The following is a 26,109-nucleotide window of genomic DNA, read 5'->3' as shown; positions in this document are numbered from 1 at the left end:
GGCTCGGGCGACTCCAGGCCTCCTGGGCTTGTGGGCACGTCACTCTGTGACTTGGCTTCTTGTGGCCTCTCCTCTGTGCATCTGTCTTTCCTTTTTTTGTCTCTTATAAAGACACCCGTCTTTGGTTTTTTTAAATTTATTTATTTATTTTTGGCTGTGTTGGGTCTTCGTTGCTGCGTGCGGGCTACTCTCTAGTGGCAGCGAGTGGGGCCTACTCTTCCTTGCGGTGCGTGGGCTTCTCACTGCGGTGGCTTCTCTTGTTGCGGAGCACGGGCTCTAGGTGCGTGGGCTTCTCACTGCGGTGGCTTCTCTTGTTGCAGAGCATGGGCTCTAGGTGCGCGGACTTCAGTAGTTGTGGCACGTGGGCTCAGTAGTTGTGGCTCGCGGGCTCTAGAGCACAGGCTCAGTAGTTGTGGCGCACGGGCTTCGTTGCTCCGCGGCATGTGGGATCCTCCCGAACCAGGGCTCGAACCCGTGTCCCCTGCATTGGCAGGCGGATTCTTAACCACTGCGCCACCAGGGAAGCCCCAAGACACTCGTCTTTAGATTTAGGGCCACGCGGATAATCCTGGGTGACTCATTTTGAGATCCTTACCTTGTTCACGTCTGCAAAGACCCTTTCTCCAAATAAGGTCATGTTTGCAGATTTGGGGGGGTCAGGACGTGGAAATGTCTTTTGGGGGCCCCCATTCACCCCAGTGCAGGCGGGCGAGCGTACGCATGGAGTCTCAGATCTCTGTAAGGAGTAGGATGTGAGCTGCATTTCAGTTAGAGCCAGGGAAAAGGGTCTCGGGGACACATGCTGGCTCTCGTGTGTAGGTCCCCAAGCCAGCCTCGCAAGTGCAGGCATCCAGGACGGCAAGACCTGCTTGGCAGCAGGAGGCGTCTGAGGAGCGTGACGTATGGGGCGACACAGGGGCTCGTAGCAAACGAGGCTCTAGCCCACGAGTCGGCAAACCAGGGCCCTGAGCCACATGCGGCCCGCGGCTTGTTTCTGTTGTAAAGTTTTATTGGAACACAGCCATTCACTTACGCGTGGTCTGCGGCTACTCTTGAGTTCAGTAGTTGTGACAGAGGCTGCGTGGTCCACGTAGCCGAAAACAGGTACTGTGCGACTCTTCACAGGAGGGTTATGGACTTTGCTCTCGGCTGTATCACTGGGAGCGTAACTCCTAGAACAAAGGGGTGACAGTCTGGCCCTGCCTTGCTGTTAAGGCCACAACTAAAGCGAACGGTGTTTCCTGTGACAGAAGGCCCTCACCCTCACCTGTGTCAGGTGATGGGGCTGTCACTGCTCCAGCAGAAGAGGGCCTGCCTTCGAGAGCTCATCTTCCAGGGTGGGGAGTGGGGAGACTGGAAACATGGGACAGACAGCTACCTAGAAAAGCCACCGGGAGAGATGCCGGCCTTCCCTGGGGAGAGGCGTGGCAGGAGGGGTCGGCGTGTCTGGGGATGGGGCGGCCCGTGTGGCTGGCCGGGCTGTCATCACGCCCGCGGTCCCTTCCCCAGCCACCTCGGTGGCTTCCCTTTGTCCACGCACATTTTTACTGGGAGCCTTTCTGTGCTCACCGCCTCCCCAAGCTTTCACCTCTTGGGCCTCTGGTGACACATCAGGGAGCACTTCCATAACAGCACATGCCCTTCATGCCACGTGTGTGACTAATTTCCCTCCGGGCCGGGCCACGAGTTTCCTAAGGGAGCCGTGCTCGGGAGAGAACACGCTGGAACCCTTGGGTGGGCAGATGGGTTTTTGTGGGTTCTGGGGTTTTGTTTGTTTCCCTCAAAATGAGAACACCTTTACTTTTTTCTGAGGTAAGCATTTCAAACCCTGCAAGCAGGGTGTCAGACAGGAAGTGGAGCTCCCCCATCACAATCCCCGGATTTTGAAATACAGGCGTGTTGGAGTCCAGTCACCGAGGCTGGTCTGTGTGCTGCCTGGGGCTGCCTTCACGGGCGGCCGGGACAGACTGTCCACCCTCCGCCTTCATAAGGAAGGGGCTGTGGCTGTGGTTTGATGGCAAACAGGCAGGAAGCACCACCCTTGTTCTCCGCTGGCGGCAAAGATGAGTCTTGACTCCAGCTCGTCGGGATCTGGTTGTCACTTGGGTCTGTGGGGCTGCTTTTCCAGCGTTCGGGGGTTGGGCCGGGGGAAGCAGTTCATCGCTTCGTCCCGTGCCCACCCCTCCGTCCCCTCCTGCCCGGACGAGGGGGCTTGATCGTCGAGCGTGCGGGGCTCGGGGCTGTCCGACACTTCAGTGTTCCCATTAGGCCCCGGACCCCTCACCTTCATCAGAGACCAGGCGGCGGCCGCGCTGGGCGCGCTTAGGAGGGTCGCTCGTGCTCTGAGCTAGGGCGGTTCTCCAGGGCCACACAGGCGGCCAGGAGAGGCGGGGATCCCAGCACAGCGATGAGGGTGTTGAGGGAAATGGGAACTTGAGACAGACCCCGGCGCGTCCCCTGCAGGCTCTCGGGGGCGGCTCGTGTCGCGTCTGGCAGAGGGACCCAAGCCCAGTGGCCCTCCTGCCCTCCCCGGCGCTGGAGTCCGGCTCACACCCTGGAAACGGAGAAATCCAGGAGGTGAAGTGGCTCTGGGTGTGGCAGGAAGCCACCCTTGCAGGGTCGAGGCGGGAGGCCTGAGTCCCCGGCAGGCTCCCTGCTGTCCTGCCAGCAGCCTGAGTGTGGCCCCCGTGGCCCCGGGGTCTGGGGCAGGCTGGAGGCCCTGGCTGGGGGCCGGGGTCAGGTGGGCGGGCCAGCCAGGGCTTGTTCTGAGCCCACTTCCGCTGTGTGGGCGGGGCCGTGTGGGCGGGGTCACCCTCTTGCCCACGAGGAGGTGGAGCTGCAGGGTGGCAGGGCCCAGGCTCTCGGGCGAGCGGGGGCGGGGCCCGGGCGGTAGCTGCACTGCACCGCGTGCCTGACGGCCCCGCGCCCTCCGCAGACTGCCTGCTGATGCTGGCCTACAAGGACAGGGCGGAGCGAGCCCGCGGGATGCGGGAGCGCAGCAGCCTCGCGCTGGAGGACATCTGCGGCCTGGAGCCCGGCCTGCCCTACGAGGGCCTGGCCCACACGCTGGCCATCGTCTGCCTGTCGCAGGCCGTCATGCTGGGCTTCGACAGCCGGGAGGCCATGTGCGCCTGGGACGCCCGGATCCGCCACGCGCTGGGTGAGGGTGAGTGACACCGGCGCGGGGCTCCAGGGGCCCAGCCTCTGTCCTGAAGCGTCCCGCGGGCCCCACCGACGGGCTGCAGAGGCCGGGACGCGACTCCAGGCCACGGAGCCCAGGGCTTGCGGAGCGCCCTCCGCCCGGCCGCAATTGGGGCGGGGGGCTGGGGGGCCGGCTGCTCTTGAGCTCCCTGACTTTTGACCCCATTCATCTGAACTAGAGCTTTTAGCCCCAGCGGGCGGCTGGCTGAGCAGTGATCCGCAAGTGCTGCCCTTGGCTTCTCACGGGGCCGCCTGGGCCCAGAGCCGGGCGGCAGGAGCCGCGCGGTGTCGGGAGCGCCGTCCCCCGCGTGTCCCTCAAGGGGAGTAGCGGGGTGCGGGGAGCGCTCTCGGGAGATGGGGGGACCCAGCCCACCTCTCAGCCCCGCCGCCCACCCGGCTGTGTGAGCAGAGGCGGGCGGGCCCCCAGCTGAGCCATCAGAACCCATGATATTTTTAAAAAAATTTAAAAAAATTGAAGTAGAGTTAATTTACAACGTTGTGTTAGTTTCAGGTGTCCAGCAAAGTGGTTCAGTTACACACATATACGTATATTCTTTTTCCTGTTCTTTTCCGTTATAATTTTTACAGCTAATGAGTAGAGTTCCCTGTGCTATACAGTAGGTCCTTCTTGTTTCCCCGTTCTATATAGAGTAGTGTGTATATTTTAATCCCCACGTCCTAATTTATCTCGAAACCCGGGATATTTTAACACCGTATTTTAAAAATTCAAAATTAAAGCCAAAAGCCCGTGACGAACGAAGTGTCAGAATTCAGAGTGAAGCTGGGCTCCGAGCCACCCTCAGACATTCCCGTCCTCAGCTGCCCCAGCGCCACGGCCAGCCTGGTCTCGATTCATACATTTGCTGTTTCGCTCACCGTGGGCTTTTTGCGTTAATTTTTGTTGTTTAAATAATCACTCAAATGTCAGTGATCTTGGCCACTGTCTTGTGCTCAGGTAAGGCCCTTGCTCACCTCACACCAGCCCAGCCCGGCTAGCGGGCTGCGGCCCCTCCCACCTCCGGGCGCCCCCAGAGCAGTCCCCTAGTCTGGGGACGTGTGGACGGCTCAGTGAGGGGATGCAGTGGCAGAAGGGAAGAGCCGCGCCTTTCCAGAAAGTTCTGCGGTTGGGGGTTCCCGCCAGTTCAGCCTGGCTCAGGGCACGGCTCCTTTTCTGCTACGGGGCAGGCAGGGCCCTCGCACAGAGGCAGCTGGCGCCCTGTCTCGGCACCTTGCCAGAAATCACCAGGACACTGATGGGGTCGCTGACCCCCAGCCTCCTTGGGCCGGGCACGGCAGGCCCTCAGGGCTTCCTTGCCTAGGAGCCCCCTCGACGCCCCACTGCAGGGGCTTGGGTGGGGCTCAGGGAGGAGGAGGTGGGGCTGGGACTGGGCCCCTCTGGGTTGGAGATGAGGCTGGTGGGCACGGGCGGGTAGGCCGCCGTCCACTCCTGGGCCCGGCTACTCTGGGGTGCACCCTCTTCCGAGGTGGGAGCCATCCGGGGAGAGAAGACCACCCTTCTGAGGGGCTTCAGGACAGAGCGCCGAGCCGGGGTAGTGGATGAGATCTCGGGGAGCAAGTTGTCCTGCTCGGCGCCAGGGAGAAACCCTAACTGGAGAGGGCAGGGGGTCCACGGTTTCCCGAGCGTCCCTGCGGTCAGGCTGGGCTGCGAGGCAGACCTTAGACTCTCCACGGACCAACGGGAGGCTGGGCCTCCTGGGCCTCCGTTTCCCCATCTTTGAAATGGGACCACAGCAGCTACCCTGGGCGGGGGTTCTCAGAGGACGTGCTGTGAACGGGAGTCCTGAGGCCGCGGACCTACCAGGAGGCACGTGTGAGCTTTCACTGGAGCTCGCCGGGGCCAAGTTAGGATGGGGAGGGGGCCCCTGAGGATGGGAGAGGTGAGTGTAGCCACCTCGGGGCTGGACGCTGCGCTGGGAGGCGGGGTGGGGCAGACCTGCCCTCTGAGCTGACCCTGGGAAGCTGCGCCCCTCCCCCGCCTCTGCCCCAGCGACGCCCTCTCGCCCCTGCCCCGCCCTTAGTGCACAGGTTCCACGTGACCGTGGCTCCAGGCACCAAGCTGGAGAGCGGACCCGCCACCCTGCACCTCTGCAATGACATCCTCGTCGTGGCCAGGGACGTCCCTCCGGCCGTCACGGGGCAGTGGAAGCTGTCGGACCTCCGGCGCTATGGGGCCGTGCCCAGCGGGTTCATCTTTGAAGGAGGGACCAGGTGTGGGTACTGTAAGTATGTGGGCCGTGGGGACCCTGGGCCGCGGGCAGCCCCAGACCTCCCGGCTTCCCGGCCCGACCGTGGTTCAGAGCCGACCCTCCTGCTTGCCGCTGGCCTCTCGGGGACACGGCAGGGTTATGTCTTTTAACGTCGAGCCCAGACCCTCAGCTGTCTCTGCTCTTGCTGTTGGAGGCTGAGAGGAGGGCCCCTCCCGCAGGAAGCCCGTGCAGGGGCCGCCCGGAGGCAGCTCATGGGCCTACATCCCAGGTCACAGGGCATCAGAGCGGCTCAGGCTGGCTTTAAAAAAAAAAAAAAAGGGGGAAGAAGAAGAATAGATGCATTTATTGAGGATGTGCTGAGAAACTCCATAGTGGACCCGCCAGCTCCCTTGGCCCTCCCAGGCCGGACGTCACAGGTGGGGGCCGAACGCGAGGGCCCAGCAGTGAGGCAGGGGTCCTGAGGGCCGAGGTGGTGTCCGAGCTCCAGCAAGCTGTCCTCCAGGCCGGGAGGGGCGTGGTGGGAGTGGGGGATGTTCCAGTGCCCCCAGCCTGCTGTTCTCCGAGTTGGGGGCCTCTGTGGACCTGCTGTCACCGCGGGGAGCGAGAAGTCCCTTCCCTCCTCTCCAGCGGGGCCGAGCCTATCTGCGTGGCCTCCCCGGGCTTGCGGCCGGCCGAGGGCCTCCTGCTTACCAGCTGGGCGGCCTCGAGGGCCACGGTCAGTGTGCTGGGCTGTGGGCTGTGCATCCCCACCTCCGTCAGCCTGGGACCCTGGTCAGGGGGATCATCGGCCCCTCCCTCGTGTGCAGGGTGGATGGAGGCTCTAAGCCGGGGGCGACCTCTCTCCACCTCTCCACCCCCGTAAAGGGGCATTAACCGCCCCCCTCCCTGCCACCCGCAGCCTCATGAGAGCACGCAGATGGCCTACCGCAGGGCCTGGCACACGCTCGGTATGGCCAGGATGGGGTCCACCTGGCTCTGGGGCCTTAGTCATGCCTGGATCTCTCTGGACAGAGGACACGGTTGTGCTGCGTGCTGGCACCTGGCCCCCTCATTCCGCAAGGGGTGTGTGAGGTGGGATAGGCTGATCCGGCCCAGCCGGGCAGCCCGCAGGGCCCTGCCTTTGAGGGGACAAGACGTAGGCTTCAAAGGCGCTTAGCAAACAGGTGAACAAGCAGGTGAGGGCCAGGTTCCTGCTCAAGGCAGCAAGATGTCTGTAGCCACTGAATTGGTCCTGGGCTTGGGGGAGGTTACAAGCTTGGAGAGGCAGAGAGGCAGGGAGGGGTGATGTAGCGGAGGCGTAGGTGGACCTCCGGGGCGGGCAGTTTGGCGCAGCGGCCCTGGAGCTGGTGGGGCGGCTGCAGACGGCGCCCGAAGAGCCTTGACCGCGGCTGCGCCTGTGCGTTTCCCATCTGGAGTTTTTGAGCCTGAGTGAGGGGTGAGCGCAGCTATCGGCCTGCCTGCCTGGGCTGTTGTGGAAGGGTGCACGGGACATTGGCCAGAGTCCTTTCTGCTGGACAAGCCGTGGGCCACCTCGTCTTTGGTACATCAGAGGTGACAGCGGCGGTTGGTGCAGGGGACCCTGGCCCAGCTTTGTTTCCCTCCCTCGCGTGGCTGGCCGGGAGCCGCAGGTCACAGCGTACTTGGCACGTGGCGGCCCTTCCCTTCCGAGATCTCCTCCATGTGGGGCCCTGGAGCTGCTGGGGGCACCCCGGGCAGGGTCGGGGGGAGAGACCAGCGTCCTGCTGGAACTGTGGAATCCCTGCGCGCTGAGCCTCAGACAGGATGGCTTGTGGCTGCTTTGAGGACTGGGGTTCAGACCTGGGGTTGGTGCTGGCGTGTGCCCTCGAGCGGGGGCAGGCCAGGAGGACCGGCTCCTTGGAGACCGTTTTATTTGCCCGGACGTAATGTGATAGAGCCCTCTAGATATTTGTCCCCTGAGGCCTCGGGGTTGAAAATTCCGACTCTTGGTGTGGGTGGGCTCCTTCTGCGATCGTCAACAATTCCAGGCAGCGGAGCAGCGCTTCCTGCGAGGGCAGAAGCTGAACCTCGAGCCGCTGTGCCTTCCCTGGGTCCCCAGCGTGAACTGTGACAGGGCCGCCCTGGTTCTTCTGCCTGAGGCCTCGAGTTAGCTCCGTCCACAAACCCGGGCTGGCCCAGCGGATCCGCCTTGACCTGCAGGCTGCAGGCCGGACATTCTCCCTCCCGCTGAGGGACCCTGGACCGAGAGAGACTCCCTGTTGGGCATCCTCATCTCCCCTCCAGGCTGTCTGGAGGCCCCTGGCCGAACCCACCCAGTCAATGGTGGCCGAACTCGATGGTGGGTGGCTAGGCCAGCCTGTCCCGACCCTCTGCCCCCGGCAGGTCCCACTGGGCTCCATTCTCTTCCAGGGACAAGCTTGCCGCTGCTCTGCTGGTTTAAGCCAGTTTTTAGGCTGTTACCGGACTCGATGCAGGGCTGGGTGGGAAGGGATGGTGCACCCCTGTGCGTGTGGTCAGAGCACCAGGCCACTCAGGACCCGGGCCGTCCTGGGAGGAGGGCGGCTAGTTCAGGTCCAGGAAGGGGTGTGAGTTAGGGTCCTGGGGCCACGTAGCAAATGACCACAACCCGGGGCCTTAGAACAACACAAATTTGTTCCTTCACCGTTTCATTCAAAGTCAAAGTTGGGGAAGGGCCGGGCTCCCTCGGGGGTCCGGGGGAGGGTCTTCCCTGCCTGTTCCAGCTCCCGGGGGCGCCAGGTGTGCCTGGGCTTGTGGCCGCGTCACTCCCGTCTCTGCTCCGGCATCACGGGGCGTCTCTGTAGGACGCCAGTCGTTGGGTTTAAGGCCGCCCCGCACTCGGGGGTGGTCTGTCTGCGAGCCTTCACTTGAGCACCTGCAGAGACCCTTTTCCAGATAAGGCCACCGTCATCGGCTCCAGGGTGTGAACCTGTCGTTTGGGGCCACTGTTCAGCCCATGGCAGGGGTCACCTGAGCGGTGACGGTACCAGCGTTGAGATCTCGATGAGTCTGTGGGCACTGGGACAGAGTGGGTCAGAGTCCCCAGAGGGCCCTGGAGGGTTTTGGATGTAAGGAATCCACATCTTCTACCCTGGGGCAGGTCCCAGCCTGGACCCTGGGCCCTCAGCCCACTCCAGAGAGCAGTAACTCGACCCTGGCCCTCTTCACCCGTCCTGAGGCGTGGGTGACTGGGTGTCAGGAGAGGGCCCTGGAGCGTGTGGGGGAGGGGCCGGGCAGGTGTGTGGGGGGGCTCCGTGTGGCTCCGGGTACCGCGGGGGTGGACGTGTCCTCTCTGTGGCCTCCACGTGGACGACAGCCTGTGCAGATGATTCGGATGGGGGTTGGGCTTGGTGGCCGGGAGCTTGAGGTCCCCCAGCGTGGCCCGACTCTCTCTCTCTGGGGTGGTCACGGCCCGCTGTGTGTGTTTAGGGCTGCAGGGCGGGGGCAGGGCATGCCGGTGAGGGTGGCACAGAGGCTTGGGGGCCCTTCCCCAGCAAGAGGCTCAGCAGGCAGGGAGAAGGGTGGGCCCGGGAGAGCGGGGTCTGTCCGCGGTCTGGAGCCCGGGGAGGGCTTTGGAGAGGGCCGGGGGGCATTTGAACGGAAGTGTCTAGGCTGAGGGGCCCCAGAGGAAGTCCCCGTCCTTTACATTGGCAGGTCCTGTCAAGGGCACTTCAAGGGCATTTCCACATCCGTGTGAGCCGGCTGCGGACAGGATCGGGGTCCTGGGCTGCTGAGGAATTCAGCAGGTCGTGGAGGGCGGGGGTCCCAGGCTGGCTCCTGAGTCTGTGCAGGCCGCTTCCCCTCTCCTTCTCCCTAGCTCCTTGGGGTCCAGGCCATCCTGTCAGCCCCTTGGGGTGCACTGAGCATTTTAAAACGATTTTTATATGTGCGTAAAGGAGAAGCTCTGAACTAGGGAGAGACCGTCTTGCCACGCCTGTCCAGCTCTGAGAAGCCCTTAAGTGCCTCTTTTGTGGTCCAAATGCTGGTCTCCCTGGAACTGCTGGAGCCCTGGTCTTGAAGCCCAGGAATCTTGGGGAGGAGGGAATGCATTCAGGGACTTCTCTGTGGCCTGCACTGGGTGAGGGGTTGGAGCTGGGAGCACACGGCTGGGGAGACTCAGCCTGTGTGGGAGGACACAAGGCGTTTAGAATCCTTGGGGCCACAAGGGGAGCCGGGGAGGGCCACAGACCCCAGCCCGGGAGCGTTGGGGAGGCCCTCTGGAGGTGAACCTGAGTGGTGGGGCAGGCGTCCCAGGCTGGGTTGCAGCCCGTGCAGAGGCCCCTTCAGGAACACCTGTTCAGGTTTATACTTGGAGGTTGAGTCTCCCCTTGGGGTCTAGGGCCCCTGTCCCATTTCTGACAGGTTTGTGGTTGATTTCAGCCCTCTGCCCTGAAGTCTCTGCTCCGGGGGTGGGAGTTGGGCCCGGAATCTGTCACCCTTTTGTAGTCCACTATGGCATTTGCATGCGGGGATGGTTCTGGGTGCTCTGCGTGTCCAGGGAGGTGACGCTCTGGGTGTCCAGGGAGGCCTCAATTGCACAGGGCCAGGTAGAGATGGGGCTGGGGTGATAGTCACCCCAAGAGACCCCCTTGCAGGGCCCCATACCTCGTGGGGTTCTAGGTCCTCACACCAACCCTGCGTGGTGTGTGCACATCCCCATTTTACAGGCAGGGAAACTGAGGCACGGAGCTGTCCGTGAGTTGCCCTGGCCTGTCCCTCTGGGCGTGCTGGAGCCGAGGTCTGGCCCTGGGGGGACCTGACCCCACACCGCGTGCCCTGCTATGCTGCCAGCCAGCCCAGTGCCCGCCTGGCCCCGGGGTTAAGTGGGGCAGGACCAGACACTTTTCAGCTCTCAGCAGACTCGGGGATTCCTTTTTGGGGTGTTTTGCTTCAGTCTGTTTCCTCCTAGGCAGAAAAGCAGGCCCCGTGTCCTCCTGACCTTGGGGACCTGCAGGGTGGCCTCTTGGGACCATCTGGACGTGATGGCATGCGAGCCTCATCCCACATCTCCAAGTGGGAGATGCCCGCTGTGTGCAGGTGGTGTCGTCAGGGCAGGCGGCTGGCATCTAGCAGTGGCCGTGAGGATGTGAGGTGCCTGCACTGCGTGGCTGCCTCCTGCCCGGATGGGGATGGGATGGGCTGAAGAGGGTGGGGAGACGGCTCGCTCGAGGATGGGACAGAGCCTGCTTCCCGGAGGAGTTGTTCGTTATTTTGGTCTTGTTTGTTTTTGTTTTACTGTGGCAAAATGCACATAACACAAAATGCACTATTTAAACCACTTCTAGCATGTAGTTCAGTGGCAGTGAGCACATTCATGCAATGATTCTGCCCCCATCACCACCCCCAGCCCCAGAATCTTTTCGTCTTCCAGAACCCTGTCCCCATTAAACACTCTCTCCCCATCCCCTCTCCCCGCCCAGCCCTGCACCCTTTATTCTCCTTTCCATCTCTGAGTTTGCTGACTCTAGAGACCTCACATAAATGGCATCTGCAGGATTTGTCCTTTTGTGACGGGCTTGTTTCACTCAGCACAGTGTCCTGGGGTTCGTCCACATTGTAGCAGGTGCCACCGTTCCCTTCCTTTTTAAGGCTGAATCAGATTCCACCGTATGGATGGACCACATTTTGTTTCTCCATCCATCTGTCGATGGACACTTGGATCGCTTCCGCATTTTAGCTATTGTGTGTGATGCTGCTATGAACGTGGGTATGCAAATATCTCATCAGGACCTCACTTCTAATTGTTTTGGGTGTGTGCCCGGAAGTAGAATTGCTGGATCAGATGGAGTTTCTCTGTTGAATTTTTTGAGGATCTGCCACACCGTTTTCCACACGACTGCCCCGGTTTACATTCCCACCAACAGTGTACGAAGGGCCCAGTTTCTTGCACCCTCACCAGCACTTGTTTTCGGTCTCATTTTAGTTTTCTTTTTCTTTGTTGTTTAAATAGTAGTCCTCCTAGTGGGTATGAAATGATCAGGTGAAATTTAAAACTTCATTTCGAATGAACTTATTTCATTGCACTGTGCTTCTTTCTCCCCAAATAAGGGCAGAGACAAACGAAACATTAATTACCAGATGTTTTACTCTATTAGGAAAGTCTGTGCAAAATAATATCCCAAGGGGCTCAGTTAGCTGTGCCAACTTCCTGACTAATAATCGGTGCTGTCTGGACTTGAGCTTTCTAGAACCTTCTCGGCAGGAAAGTCCTCCAACGCCTTCAGACTCTGTCCTCGACTGGACTTCACCGTGGGGTCTTTGTCAGCAAAGGGTGGAATGCTTGTTCTCTGAGGAGCTGGGGACTGAGCTCTTATTGGGGTCCAGTGACAGAGGTCTGGAGGCTGCAGATGAAAGACTAACTTCAGATGGGACGCGGTCGGGATCTAACTGGGCTCATTGAACGTTTGAAGGAAGGCCTTTCTTTCTCACGGCTGGAGATATTTATAACGCGGGCGAGTTTTGCTGCACCCCTGAGGATCCACAGCGTCTGTGTCCGTGGACCCGCAGGCGGCTGTTTCCTGCTCCGCAGGACCCTCTCCTCTGTCTGTTAGTTTCCCGTGTTATTTATTGCTGGGGGACAGACACCCCAAACTTAGTGCTGTTTCCTGGCTTGCGGTTCTGTGGGTCAGTGGTCTCCTCTGCATGGTGCACTGGGGTCACTCGGGCAGTGGCGTTTGGTGGGTGGCCTCAGGCACGGCCTGGGGCCCTGGTGCTGGCTGTTGGCCGGGACGCCTCAGTTCTCCTCTGGGGCCTTACCCTCCTGCAGGACAGCCGGGTTTCTCACAGGGTGGCTGGTTCCCGGAGAGCAAACGTGGGGGTCCCCAGCCCCTAAGGCCTCGGCCCCAAACCCTAAGGAGCGTCCCTCGGTTACTTCCTGTGGCGCAGACCCCGGGAGAGAGCCCGCCTCGGGGTGGAGCCTTCACGGACGTGGTTGAGAGGAGGCACGGGGGGGCGTTGTGACAGTGACCACACCGGTACAACGTGGCAAAACGGGTCCAGGCCCTAGCTTGCCTCCCCTCCCCCAAAACAGATAAGCAAACAAGAAATGCAGAGAGCCCTTCCCTGGGGAGGGGAGGGGGCCCGGCTGCCTCCACGCCCCCCTTTCCATCTACACTGAGCGCGGGGGTCTCCTGGGCACCTGGCCCTGGGTTAGACGCAGGGGACTGCGGACGACTCAGAAGTGGTCCTGCCTCAAGGTGCTGGGCCTGGCGGCCGGGACAGCGTCAGACCCGGGAGGTAAAAGGTCGGGGGGTCTGCCCCAGAGGAGGTGTCCCCTGAAAGCATCACCGGGTGAACCGTCAGGGGTCAGGGGTCAGGAAAGGCCATGTCACCCGAGCAGTCTCAGCAGGCGAAGGGGTGTTACGGGTGGCTGCGGGGAGTCGTGGAGGGGGACGGCCGCGCCAGGGGAGGTGTGTCAGGCGGGCCGGGCACACCTGGGGAGCTTGTTGTCCCCAGAGCCTGGGGTGGGGAGGGGAGCCACGGGGCAGCGGGAGGTCGCCGCTGGTCCGGGAGTCCTCGTCCCTTGGTCGTGAGGCTCAGGCTCGGGAGCTCGCAGACTCCCGTGGAATGCCGCCGGCCCCGCTCCCCGTCATGTGGTTTTTTATAGTCGGGGGACTGACTGTGCCGAGGCCTCTGCCAGCTGACCGTAAGCTCCGGATTAGAGGCCTGGCCCCGGGGAGCGGGAGTGGCCGGGACGGGGCCTCCTCCCCGCCCGCCCGCCGTCGGCCAAGGTCCCGGGACCATCCCCCAACCCAGCCCCTCTGGGCAGCGAGCCTCTGGGGCCCCCGGGGGCCCCCAGGGTGGGCCTGGCTCTGCGTCTGCTCAGACACTCCGTGGTGCCAGGACGTGGCCCCTCTCTGGGCGTCCGCTTTCTCACCTCTCGAGCGGGCGTGTCACCGGTTTGGGCCCTGGTGGCCGCCCAGGGGCACGGCGGCCTCACCACGTGTGGGACTGGCCCGGGTCCCTGGGATTCGGTGCCAGTGAGCGTGACCGGGACAGTTTCAGTACGCCGCTTCCCCGTCTGCCCCGGGCACCCTCCTTCCAGAGGGAGCAGGCCTTTCTTTGGGCAGAGGGAGGAGGGCGAGGCACCGAGGGATTCCTGTGTGGTGACGCCACGCCGGGCGTCCAGCCCCGGTGACCTGGTGCCCCATTCACTCGGCCGCGGGACTTCATTGACGCTGGCGGGGCTCCGGCCCAGCGCAGGGCCCTGCGGCCGCTCTGCGCCCTGGCGTCTTGCAGACCCACGTGCCCCCTCCAGCCGAGCCCCCTGGGCTGGGATCCCAGCCGGGCCTCCCCTCTGTCAACAGAAGTAATCAATAAACCATCAATAATAAGAAAAGAGTTTTATTGGAGCCAAACTGAGGACGGGCCCGGAAACCTGCTTCCCAGATGACTCCGGAAAAGCAGGGTTTTCAGCACAGCTTTATATCTTGTCAGAACAAAGACCATCAAAGAAGTCAGGGTGACGTTTCTTCAAGGTTTCAAAAAATAATAAAAATAAAAAAACAGACCAGCGCGTACACAGAGGGTCAGCGTGGCCTTGGCACCTGGGAGGGGGGCTTAGCATCGAAGGAGGAGGGCATTTATTTAATCTTTATGTTTAACGTGGACAGTCTTTACTGCGGGTCGACGTGCCCTTTTCTCTAATAATTAAGGCAGATGTACAATTTGATAGACCACAAGTCGGCTATTTTAGTTAGCATCAAATTCAAGTGAACTCGTGTATAAGCCACGATGACTTTCCCGTATCTCAGTATGTAAGCGTGTCTTTTAAAATCACCTCTGTGGGTGGGAGCCCCGAGGCTGGATCTCAGCCCTGCAACTGCGCGCCAGGGGCTCCAGTGCCCCCCACCCAGAAGACGAGCCCGGGAAGAGGGGAGGGGCTTTGAGGTGGGCCAGGCTGCTTCGTCTGCAGGGCAGGAGCCACCGCCTGTATCTTGCCAGCTTCCCCTCACCACAGCCCGGGTGAGGAAACCAGGTCTCGCAGCCGCCCTCCTGGAAGTGCACCCGCCGCCCACCCCTCAAAGGAGCGTGGGCCAGAGGGAGGGGCTGCTGGGCTCTCCACGCAGCCGGGACGCCCTCGTCGGCCCACTCTGTGACCCCCATCCTCCAGAAGTCCGCCCCAGCTCCTCTTACCAGCCTGGGAGACGAGAGATGGCTGACGGCTTGGGGCCAGCGGGCAGGACGCCCTCTCCCACCTTGCTGAGGCCGTGCAGACCGGACTCAGGCCGGGATGGTGTCCTCAGGCCTGGGAGAGCCGGCGTGTGGCCTGAGCCGCCTGCATGGCTCACGTCACCACAGTGCCGTGGGGACATCGCCGCGGTGCTCGGGGCGGGGGGGGGGGGGGTGTCTCACGGGTTGGCTCAGGCCTCTGTGGGCAGTCCCCGCACAGCGGCCCTGAGCCCGCCCTGCAGGGGCCCCACCGACCCGAGCTCTGGCCAGGATGACACCGGGGTCTGTCCCCCCTCTGCAGGGGCTGGGGTCTTCTTCCTATCCTCGGCCGAGGGAGAGCAGATCAGTTTCCTGTTCGACTGCATTGTCCGTGGCATCTCCCCGACCAAGGGCCCCTTTGGGCTGCGGCCTGTTCTCCCAGGTGGGTGCCGGAGTTGGGGAGCCCGGCCTGGCGGGAGGGTCAGGTGGGCTGCTTGATCTCGGGCTCCCGGGGGCATTCGCCCTGGCACAGCCCCTCCTCCACGGGGTCTGAGCTGCTGGGACGCTCAGAGGCCGAGGCTTTAGGTTGGGACAATTACTGCAGCTGCACCAGGTGGGCCAGCAAGAGGCCCGAGCCCGGAGCCCCAAAGACCTTCTGAGCCGGCCCATCTCCCAGACCTGGGCTGGGCCCTCGCCTGCGGTCTCTGGGGTCAAGGCTGGCTCCGTGGGAGCTAGGGTTCGGGCTGGAAGTCGCCTTGTGAGCTGGGGTCTCAGCGCATCGGGTTGGCAGGTGCCAGGGCTGCATGAGCTGGCCTGGCCTTGTCTCCCACTTCCCTGGCTGTGGCTGGGACACTGCTCTTCAAGAGTCCTGGACCAGGGATGGCGCTGGCCCGCGGAGGGCCACGCTACCTGGGCATTTCTTCCCTTGGGGAGGCCGGGGAGGCCCAAGCCCATGGCAGGGACAAAGGCTGACCTTGTCATCGCAGCTTCCTTTGACCGAGGCCCTCCAGGTGGGTGGTACCCAGGGTCACCGATACTCCCCTCGCCCCAGTGAAGCAGCGCTTGTCCCCTTGTCCAGGTGGGAGACCAAGGCCTGTGGCCGGGCAGCAGGTGGTCAGTGAGCTCACATCCGTGGCCTCCTTGGATGGGCACCATAGCCAGGTCGGGGGCAGGTGGACCTCCTAGGGAGACAGGGGCTGGCGAGGCTGGCGACGTGCCAGGTCCCCTTTCTCCCAGCGTGGGCCCCTCAGCCCCGCAACCCCCAAGCGGGCCCGGGGGGCGGGGTGGGGGGCGGGCTGGGGAGGAAGGAGGCAGTTCCTGTGACCGGAGCCTCGCCGCCCGGGCTCTGCTGGGTGGTGCGGCAGCGCCCTCTGCTGGCGGCTTACCGCATTGCAGCCGCAGGCAGTGGTGTGGGTGGCCGGGATTAGAAGGGGGCGGGCGTGGATGGGGCAGGTGTGGACAGCGGGGGTGTGGACAGCTGGGGTGTGGACGGGGCTGGTGGGTCCCTGCTCGCTGAGCCTGGCCGGTGTCGTGTTGAAAGCCTGTGATCTTTGGGGACTTTTGAGATGTGGCCTCCACTGGGTCAGCAGCCTTAACACTCTGAGATTTGGGGGTGTCTTCTCAAGCTGACCGCTGCTCGGTCAGACGCACTTGGGCACCAGAGGCAGGACCTGCCTCACATACAGTGGAGAGGGGGAGGGGGAGAAGACAGAGTTCCGGGGTCCACCCTGCCCCAAGCGCGTCCTGTGCGTTCCCACCTTGGTCCCATTGCGCGTGGTGTGCACTGTCTCTGCTCCCACGTTTTGCAGTCATGGCTGAGGTTCGGGGAGGGCAAGTGGTGGGGCTGTGAGTTCGTCCAGTGCCAGCGTCCTGCTGCCTCACCAGCAGCAGGAGGGTGTGCCAGTGTCCTGGTCCACTGCAGGGACTGTCCACTTTGGGGCACGGGACATCTGCTGGTGGTCAGGGGGGGCTGTCCTTGGGCCCAGGACACAGGATGATGGCCGGGGACCTGGACGGGGGTGGTTTGGGTACCCTGAGCTTGGTGTCTGGCAGCTGGGGTGCTGGCGTGGGGAGGAGCTGGGGCTCCCAGGGGCTCTGTCGTGGTGCTGCGACTGGACCGAGGTCCACACAGCCCTGTCAGTGCTGGGGTAACTGTGATGTCCTGAGCAGTGGGTGGGCCGCGGGGACAGGGCTGGGGACGCCTCCTCGCTGACCGTCCCCTCTGCTGCAGACCTGAGCGCCGGGGGCCCTGCCGTGGAGGAGCGCGTGGCCCAGGAGGCCCTGGAAGCCCTGCGGCTGGAGAAGCGGCTCAGCCTTCTCTCCCACTCCGGCTGGCCGGGCAGCGCAGGTAGGGCCATGGCCTGGGCCGTGAGGGGGGGCCGGTGGCCCTGGGGCCGCAGCTCTCCCTTTAAGGCAACCTCCCAGCTCCTGTTCGTTCATTCATGCCCCTCCCTCTGTGGGTCCATTCGTTCTCTCACTTGTGATGCCACACTCACTAAGCTCGGGCCTGGATGCTGGTGCCCCGTGGGTGCCGGCTGGGGGGTTGGGTTCGAATTCCTTCCCAGCCACCGGGGTGTGGCCTGGTGAGGCTGTGGCTTCACCGTCTGTGCCCACACAGAAGGCTCAGGGGTGCTGGCTGCCGGGAGCGAGGCCCCTCAGCTGCTGTGCTCCGCGGGGAGACGGACAGAAAGGGCCGGCAGGCCCTCGAGGGGACGCTGCAGCTCCCGGGGGTGGTGGGTGGGGGGCTGCGCCGGGGTCTCCTGGGCCAGAGGCGGGGGAGCTCCGCGGGCCCTTTGTCCTGTGTGATTGTCGCCAGTCCCACGGGTGCAGAGTGGGGACGGCAGCCTCTCCGTCCAGGCCCCTAGAGCCGGGGGCTCAGGTGCGCAAGGGCCGCCGCCTTCCCGGAGGAAGGGCTCACGTCTGGTTCCCAGGGGGACGGCAGGGAGGGGACTGGTGTGGGCGAAGGGGCCGTCCTGGGTGACGCTGGGCGTGGAGGTCCAGGCAGGGTGTGGGTCAGCCGTCCCAGGGTGGCGACTGGAGACCGGAGAGCGCAGGCCCTCAGCAGGGCGGGGGCGTGGGGGGGCTAGACGTCAGCTCCCACCGAGGCTCCCCAGCCCACCCCGGGCAGCCCAAGCCCCACAGGAGTCTCAGCCCCCGACTCTCCGTTCAGGGGACGACCGCAGCCTGTCCAGCTCGTCGTCAGAGGCCAGCCACTCAGACGTCAGCGCCAGCAGCCGGCTCGTGCCCTGGCCAGAGCCGTCCCCGTCCTCGGCGTGCGCGTCGCCGGAGGGTCTCGGGCTGGCGGCCGCCCAGGCCCCCGGGGAAGCCGCAGCAGGTGCCTCGAGGCCACCCCCCAGGCCGCTGCGGCCAAGGCAGCTGCAGGAGGTCGGCCGCCAGAGCTCCTCGGACAGCGGCATCGCCACGGGCAGCCACTCCTCCTACTCGGGCAGCTTCTCGTCCTTCGCAGGCAGCAGCCTGGACGTGTGGCGCGGGGCCGAGGAGCTGGGCTCTCTGCTCAGCCTGCCGGGAGGCGTGGTGCCCGAGCCCGGCCTGTGCGCCTGCGCCCCCGGGGCGGCCGAGTACCAGGTGCCCTCCGCGCCGCGGCCCCACTACGACACGCCCCGCAGCCTGCGCCAGGCGGCCCGGGACCAGCCCCCCGCCACACAGGGCAGCGCCAGCGACGGAGCCGCCGGGGACTCGGGCGGCCGGCTGGCGGCGGGGTGTCCCTCCGGCTGGCTGGGCGAGCGACGGCGGGGACAGGCGACAGAGGCCCCGTCGGGGCCGGGCGAGCCCTGGGAAGCGGGCGCCCCCCACGCGGGGCCCCCTCCGGCTCTCTTTTCCGCGTGTCCCGTCTGCGGAGGACTGAAGGTAAATGCGCCTCCCTGAGGGCGGCGGCTGCGGGTGGGCGGTGCCCTCGTGGGGCTGCCCTCGTGCCGTGGGGCGGCCTGGGGGCCTGGGGGTCCAGCCTGCAGGGAGGGCCGCAGCTGGGAGTGCGTTGTGGAAGGTGGGGGGCCGGGTCCGGGGCAGAGCCCAAGGACCAGGTGCCCAAATCAAACAGGAGCCTGAGACTAACCTCCCTGCGCGTTGCGTTGTGTCCGAGGGGCTTCACCTGCTTGCGCGCACAGGTGGTCTGTCCTTTGGGGGGTTTGCTGAGGCCCAGGAGGCCCCGGGGACTGCTGGGGGTCTGGCTCTCGGGACCCCGGGACCCCGACGCCTCACTCCCAGCCGCCATTTTCTGAACCTGCGCGCTCCAGGGGGAGGGGCGGGCGGGGAAGGGCAGGGTCGGGGTCACTTGCTGGGCGCCCCCCTCCGCCCTGCTGGCTGAGCCAGGGGCTGGTGGTCAGGACCAGAGGACGCGGGGCTCGGGCTGGCGTTCGCATTCAGGGGCCCCAGGCACTGCCGGTGGGCCGCCTGCGGGCGTCGCGCTTCCTCCACGCCCTCCGCGGTCGGCTCGGCCTGCTCTCCTGCATGGATTTTGGCTGCGTGGCCTGGTTTGTCCGTTCGCGCTACGATTCCAGACGCCCGCGTGGAAGGCGAGGCCCGTGTCCGTCCGATCTGGGCTCCGGCCGGCTGCGCCCCGCACACAGCTCAGCTGTAACCGTTCCGCTTTGTACCTTCACTGCTGGCTGAAGCCGTCTGTTGCTCTTCACACCTGACACTGTTTGTAATACGTTCTTAGACTGGAAATAAAATTGTTTTTTCTTATCGTCTTGTTCTTTTCCGTGTGGCCAGCTGTGTCCACCTCCCACCCCGGCCCTCCCAGTGGGGCCTTTAACTGTCTCTGAAATCCAGGGGCTCGGCCTCCCGTGGCCCGTGGGTCACAGAGCAGGGAGAGGCCTCGCCTGTCCGTTCAGCCTTCAGCCTGAACACGCCGGAGGCGTGAACGAGGAGAGCAGCCTCAGGCAGCACACAGGCCTCGTGCACGTGTGTGTGGTGTGTGTGCCAGCGTGCGATGTGTGCATGTGAGTGCTTTCATTCGCATGCATGTGTACAGTGCGTGAGACGTGCACACACGTGTGACATGCAACGTGCATGTGTGTCATGGCGTGCATGCATTTGCATGCACTTGTGTGTGGCTGTGCGCATCCTGTGTGCACGCGTGTTACATGTGTGATCTGTGCTTGGGTGCCAGGTGTGTGCGTGTGCCCACGCACGTGTGTGGCCTGTGTGATGTGTGTGCACACGTTCGCTGGAGCGCACAATGTGGTCCTCAGTGGTCCCTTAGGCTCAGGCAGGTGGCTCCCGGTGTCCAGTGAGGGTGGACATCCTACCTCCTGGGCCAGTGAGGGTCCTGGCTCAGAGCCTGGAGCACCCTCCCCACCCCTAGTCTCCCCTATGTGGGCAGCAGAGCTCCAGGGACCCCATCAGGGTCCCCCTGCACATCCCGGGAAGCCACATCCCACCGTCACACCCACTTCACCCTGTTCACCGCCCTGTTAGAGAGCCGGGGGGCCCAGGTCCCTGTGGACGCTGAGGGCCGGGGTTCTGGCCCGGTTCCTGCGACACTGCAGTGCAGGGAAGGGCAAGCTGGGGCCCTGCTCGCTGGCTGGGCGGCCCCCAGCAACTCATTGCCCCCGTCTGGGCCTCCTCCGTAGAGAGGACAGCAGTCCGCCTGCCTGGGCCCCGAGGGGCCTGCTGAGACGTTGTATGGAAGTGCTCGGTGGCTGCCTGCCAAAGGGGCTCGACTCACTGCTACTGTCGCCTCCCCAGAGGGACCCACCAGCCTTGTCGCAAAAGAAAGAGGCTGGGAGGTGCTGGTGCTGCGGGCTGTGGGGAGCGGCCCTGGAGGCCTGGGCAGCCCGCTCCCGCCAGAGCCCTCATCTTCCAGGCCCAGCCCCGCTGCGCTCCCATGTGCCCTGCAGACGGCCCTCCCTCCACCAGAGCAGGTGGTGGCCCCGGCGGCCGAGGGACTTGCCCTCCACGTGAAGCCAGGGAGGGCTGGAGCTGGGCTTTCGGCCTTCCCCTGGCCCGTGAGGGAACCCTGGCTGTGACCTCTGGTCTCCTGGACCGAGGTCGATGGCCGGGACTTCAGGGAAGAGCCATCTGAGGGGTGTGGCGGGAGGGGTGGACCGAGGGCCGCCAGGTGAGGGCTCGGGCGCGGTCGGAGCAAGTTTCCGGAGGGGACAGGCTCTGGGCTGGAGGGGCGTGGCCAGGGCCTGGGCCCAGAGGAGGGAGGGGCCCTCCATGGGAGTGGCCACTGACCACCACAGCCCTTTGGGGAGGCGATGGGGCGGCTCAGGAGGAGGGCCTAGCCCCCTGGAGGGTGTGCCTCAGTTTCCCCTGCAGCCCAGGGCAGCCCAGAGGCACGGAGCCTCTCATCGGGTGCGGCCAGGTGCGCCGCCAGGGTAGACCCGCGGGAAGATTTTGGCCTCATCCCCTATCTTTCCGGAGCTCACGGGGTGGGCCTCGCGCCCCTGGCTGGGAACACCTGCTTCTGCACTCCTGGGGCCACCAGCTTCACTCACCCTCCCTGGGGTGGGGTGGGCTTCTCAGGTGCCAGGAATGGCAGGGCTGGGGGCAACCAGAGAGTCGTCCTCGCCTCCCCAGGCCCCGTGCACCCACCTGCCCCCACCTGGCCCTGGCGCCCAGTGGGAGGGGACAGGAGGCGCCGCGTTTGCTCATCTCCCGTGGCACGTGGTTTCGTCCTTTGGGTCTGACGCTGTGCCCGCAGGACTCGCCGCCGGCACAGCAGGTGCCGTCTGTGGGTGGGGCTCTGAGCAGCTAGTGATGGGGCTCCTGAGGGCGGTCGGCTCTTGTCCCAGGTGTTGGAGGTCAGACACACCCTCCCCAAGTCCCCAAGCCTGCCCGGGCGCCTTTACACAAGGTGATGGGTTAGGCCAGCCCAGGTGCCCAGCAGCCTGGCAGGGACCAGGGTCGAGGTGCTGTGTCCTGAGTTTGGGCAGCCCCTTTGACCTCCCAGAGAGCGGGTCAGGCTTCTGCACCCCGATGCCAGCCCGCAGGCCCCCATGAGACCCCACTGCCGGGCTGTCCTCCTCAGAAGCGCCGGGGATGCCGGGCCCTTTCCCGTCAGGTGCCCCTGGCCCTGGCTGGCCCAGCTCCTACTGGTTTGGGGCATGGAGGCTCAGGCAGCAGTGAACGTGCCGGCAGTGGGCACCGTCCCTCCCTCCCAGTCTGCCGGCAGACACTGCCCCCAGCTCTGAAGCCCCCGAACCCCTTTCCTTCTCGGAGTCTTTCTGCGCCTCCAATCAGGCACCTCCAAGTGGCCACCCTGCGGTCTGGGGGCCTTGACCCATCTCACGGGGCCCCCAGGAGTGGCTCAGCCGGGATGCCCTGCTTAGAGCAGGCCGGCAGTGCCCGGGGCCGGGGGTGACGTGACAGCCCTCGTGCATCTCACGGCTACAAACCCTGCCGCACAGCTGGCAGCGTGACACACGGCCACCAACACTGACGAGAGCAGCCAGGCCACATGTGTTCTGGAGGCCCGAGCTGCCGATGCCTCACCCCAGATGGGTTTGTGGGTGTCAGGGTGGGCAGGGACCCCTGGAGAGGAGTCGGGCCCCTGGCTGGTCTCCCTGGCGGGTGGCCCTTTGGGACTCCTGGGTAGCATCCTGGCTCTTGGGCTGGGTGCCGGGTGAGCGGGAGCCGGATGGACAGACTGACATGTGTTCTCCTTGGTCTAGGGAGCTGCTGCCTCACCCGCTGGGCTCCCGGCGATGCACTCAGGTAGGCCTTGGCTTTGGCACGCCTCGGGACGAGGGACGTGGGGTCACAGTGGCCGCAGTCACAGCCCAGCCAGAAAGTCTGTGCCAGACAAGACAGCGGGGGGTCAGCGGGAGGAGGGTGCAGCGGGGAGGGGGTGACAGTGGGCGGCAGGGCGGCAGTGTGCAGCCGGGGTGAGCCCCGGCTGGGGTGCGATGGTGCCAGGCAGCGAGTTGAGGACAAGGTGGCCAGCCTGCCCGGGACAGTGCGTGGTCAGAGCGGGCAGGGTCAGCTCTGGCCTGGAGCTGCAGCCTTTAAGAGGGAGGCTCGTCCTCCAGGTGACAGAGAACAGAGGTGACGATGCTCTGGGGACCCAGGAGCGGGCAGGGGCGTTGGTGACCTTGGTGGGAGGAAGCCCAGGCAGGGAGCCAGGGCGAGACATGGGGTCCCCTTGGAGAAGCCCCGTTAAGAGGTGACGGCTGGGCAGATGCTGGCTCTGACCCAGGGGAAGGCCTGGGAATCCGGGAGAGGCTGCAAGTCGGGGGAGGCTGGCCTCGGGTGGCGTGGCTGGAGGTCGGGGGTGTGCTCTGTGCCTCATTTTCTCAGTGGAGTAGAGGCCACCTGCAGCCTGGGGCGGGATCTTTTTATTTCCTCTTCAGAGGAGCATGGTGCCTGTTTGGGGCTAGACCCTGTGGGCCAAGCAAGGCCCAGGCCCGTCCAGAGTGGAGGGCGCAGGAGGGGAAGGGCAAGGCCACGGGCATGCAGGGTCAGACAGTGGCCACAGGAAAGCCCCATGCCGGCCAGCCTAGGGTTCCCTGGGTCAGGATGGGGCCCTGAGGACCACTCCCTGATGACGCTGGGCAGTGGGCAGCCTTCCCAGATGGTCCTGGATGCCTCCTGCCTGCTGTCCACCCCCCCGCTCCCCCTTTTACCCAGACAGAGTGCGTGTTCCAGGGGACAGGCAGGGGACAGGCGTCAGGATCTACTGGAGGAAAGGAACCTTTCCTCTGGGGTGGGGGGCCTGGGGGAGGAGGGGGCCCTGGGTCTGGTGGAAGCAGAGATGAATCAGACCCAGGACAGCGTGGCCAGAGAGCGGTGATGGGTGAGACACCCAGTGTGGTCGGGCCGGGTCTGCTGTGTGGCCAGGGAGAGGTCAGGACAGACCCACCCGATCTCTGCTTGGCCCAGAGAGTATTTGAGACAGCTCCCGAGATGCTGGCTCAGTCTGAAGGATCAGGGAGGGAGATGGGAGGTAAAGGGGAGCCTGGGGGAGCCAGGGCTGGGGGGCAGCCACCAGAGGGGCGCCCCTGCCCCCGCAGACGCTGCTAGAGACCAAGGCGGGATGGCAGCCTTCCTGTGCTGCCTGGTGTGACCCTGGAGATGCTGGGCTGCCCCAAACCCTCCACCCACTCTCCTGCTTCCACTGTGGAAAATGCGGATCCAGCCCTAAAACTAGCTGCTGAGCCACGGGGAGCTTGTCCACGTGACCTCAGGTCAAGCCACAGCCCTCCTTTCAGCTTTCAGGAGGCTGGGCCTCCTTCCTAGACGCCCCTCAGACCCCGTCTCAGCCCCTGATGGGCTCTCCCAGCTTCAATCAGGCCTTCCCGCTCCCCGCTCCCCAGCTTCACCCCTCAGCGTGTGCCCCCTTCTCCAGGCAGCCTGCCCAGATTTCCCCTGGACCCCCGGTCTAGGTGCCTCCCTGGGCGCCTCTGCCTGTCATCTCGGGTTACACGGGAGAGGGTCTGTGTCCAACAGAAGCCTTCCTCCTTCCCTCCCTGTCGCCGCAGGTCAGCCCCGGGTACAGCCCGCTCTGGCTGCCGTCCCCACCCCCAGCTTTGGCTGTTCCCACCAGGCTGGCTGACTTGGGAACACAGGGTCTCTCTGGCCTCAGTCTCCCTGCTGAGCAAGGAGGACGCCCTCTGGCCTTGCTGGGGAGGTAAGGGATGAGGTGGCAGGCTTCAGTGCAGGTGCGGGCCTCCAGAAGGTGGTGCCCGCAGTGGTGCCCGGTGCCAGTACGTGGCAGCGAGTGGGGTGGCGTCTGCCCACTGAAGCCCCTTGGGCTGGTTGGCGCTCCAGTGCCCGGTGCCGGCAGAGCCAGGACCCTCCCGGGCTCAGCTCCCCCGGACCTGTGGGCAGGTGGCCAGAGACAGGCTGTCCTGTGGGAGCTTCAACCCCCCACCTGATCCCACCCCCCTCCTGACTCCCCCCTCCCGGAATCCCACTCCCCCCAGATCCCACCCCCACCAGAATCCCGGCCCCTGAATCCCTTGGGGCCGGGAGCTGGCCAGGTGGATTTGCGCGAGTCCCTAGGCCTGGCTGTGTCGCGAGATGGGGCCCTCAGGGAGGAGGGAGGACCTGGGCTCCTGCCCTCTGGGATGGCTCTGGCTCACCACCCGCTGTGGTTCGGCTGCCGGTGAGTGGCCAGGCAGGGTCGTGAGCCTGGTCTCCTGCAGCCACCCCGGGGCCCAACAGGCAGAGCTCTTGGGCAGGTGGGGGAAAGGTGGATCGGGTGTGCAGCCAGGCACTCTGGGTCCCCCCCCACCCCGCGCTCCTGTCGCACCTGCCCGGAGCCCCGTTGGCGTTTGCTGAGTGAAACCATCGACTTCTAGGAAATGGGGGAGGCAGGGGGCAGTTTCTTGGATGGGGGAGGGGACTTGAAGTGCCTGGGGCCACCCTGGGGGAGGTGTCACAGTGGATGGAAGTGTGGGCCTGCGCTCAGGGAACGATGCTCTGTGGGGACTCACCGGTCCAAAGAGGGTCCCTGAAGCAGATGGGGTGAGCCGGGAGGACAGCCGAGGGCGGGGGGCATCCTGCCTGGGAGGGGCAGGGCACCTGGAAGCCAAGGAGGAAGTGGCCGGGAGGGATGTTTGAGGGTGGGCGGCCAGGGGCTGAAGATGGACGTGTGTCCAGCGGGCCATAGGGGGCATCCCTGGTCAGCCCGTTGTGGGGGGCAGGGGCACCCCGGTCAGGGAGGGACGTGGGTGGGGTGGGAAAAGATGGCCAGGAAAACGGGGGAGTCGGGGAGGCTCCCCAGGCCCTGGAGAGGAGGAGAGCGGGACACTTGAGGGGTGGGCAGTGGGGAGCTCTTTCCCGAACAGTCTAGGGGGTCAGCTCAGCCTCGGCCACCGCCTGGGGACTCACAGCCCCTCTCCCCGCAGGACCCGAGAGGCCGTGCAGTGAGGCGCCCACATATGTGAACGTCCCCGCCAGCCCTTCCCCCCCAAGGCAGCTGCACTACTCGGGCCTGCAGCTCCAGGAGGGCGGCGCGGGCATCCGAGGTGGGTCCGCAGGGGCCTTGAGCCCCGGGCGCATCGGCCCTGGGCCAGGGGCTCGCGGGCACCCCCTCACAGCCCCGAAGCCGGCGCTCAGGCCCTGGCCGGAGCGCGGGGTGGGTGCGCCCCCGCCGGCTCACCTGGGGCTGCTCGCAGGGGCCGGTGCTTCCCGCTACGCGCAGATCGACATCTTGGCCACAGAGGCGGCGCACAGGGCGGGGGCCCGGCACGCGCAGGCCCGGGAGGAGAGGCTGCCGGCGCTGGAGCAGAGGCGGAAGGGGACCCCGCGGTGAGGCGGCCGGACTGCGACGCGACCCGTCGGCTCGAGGGAGCGGCCCCGCGGCACCTCTGCTGCGTCCCGGCGCTCAGGCTCCGAGCCGAGGGTGGGCGCGCTGCCCGGGCCCGGGGCGGGGGTGGGGGCGGGTGGACGGCTCCGGGGCGCTCCTCTGACGCCTGCTCTGGTCCCCAGGCCGGCGGGAGGTGCCGCCTGGACAGGTGTCGGGCGGCTCCAGGTGGACCTGAGGCGGCGTCTGGCGAGCAGTCTCCGGTTCTGGGATGCGACCTGCCCGCGCCTTCCCTGGAGGCGGCGGCCCGGCGACGAC

General features: G+C 64.9%; 1 protein-coding gene across 4 annotated transcripts in view; it reads left to right on the top strand.

Moving 5' to 3' along the window:
- DOK7 (docking protein 7) overlaps positions 1–26,109 on the top strand; it is a 34,621-nt gene extending 8,512 nt beyond the window's left edge. Inside the window, exons 3-12 of one of the 4 annotated variants that reach the window (XM_060011891.2) lie at positions 2,936–3,166; positions 5,241–5,441; positions 14,899–15,018; positions 16,807–16,923; positions 17,746–18,443; positions 22,217–22,259; positions 25,261–25,287; positions 25,379–25,513; positions 25,664–25,890; positions 25,977–26,109. In XM_060011891.2, the coding sequence (XP_059867874.1) occupies positions 2,936–3,166; positions 5,241–5,441; positions 14,899–15,018; positions 16,807–16,923; positions 17,746–18,443; positions 22,217–22,259; positions 25,261–25,287; positions 25,379–25,513; positions 25,664–25,800 (1,709 nt within the window). In that variant the 3' untranslated portion in view covers positions 25,801–25,890; positions 25,977–26,109. Of the gene's footprint in view, positions 1–2,935; positions 3,167–5,240; positions 5,442–14,898; positions 15,019–16,806; positions 16,924–17,745; positions 18,850–22,216; positions 22,260–25,260; positions 25,288–25,378; positions 25,514–25,663; positions 25,891–25,976 lie in introns of those variants that run through there. The other 3 variants (XM_060011887.1, XM_060011889.1, XM_060011890.1) reach the window with 3 other exon arrangements.

This window comes from Delphinus delphis, chromosome 5 (assembly GCF_949987515.2).
Source record: "Delphinus delphis chromosome 5, mDelDel1.2, whole genome shotgun sequence".
Lineage (NCBI taxonomy): Eukaryota > Metazoa > Chordata > Mammalia > Artiodactyla > Delphinidae > Delphinus > Delphinus delphis.
The sequence above is the reverse complement of the archived record's forward strand: the minus strand, read 5'-3'. Positions and strand labels throughout refer to the sequence as shown.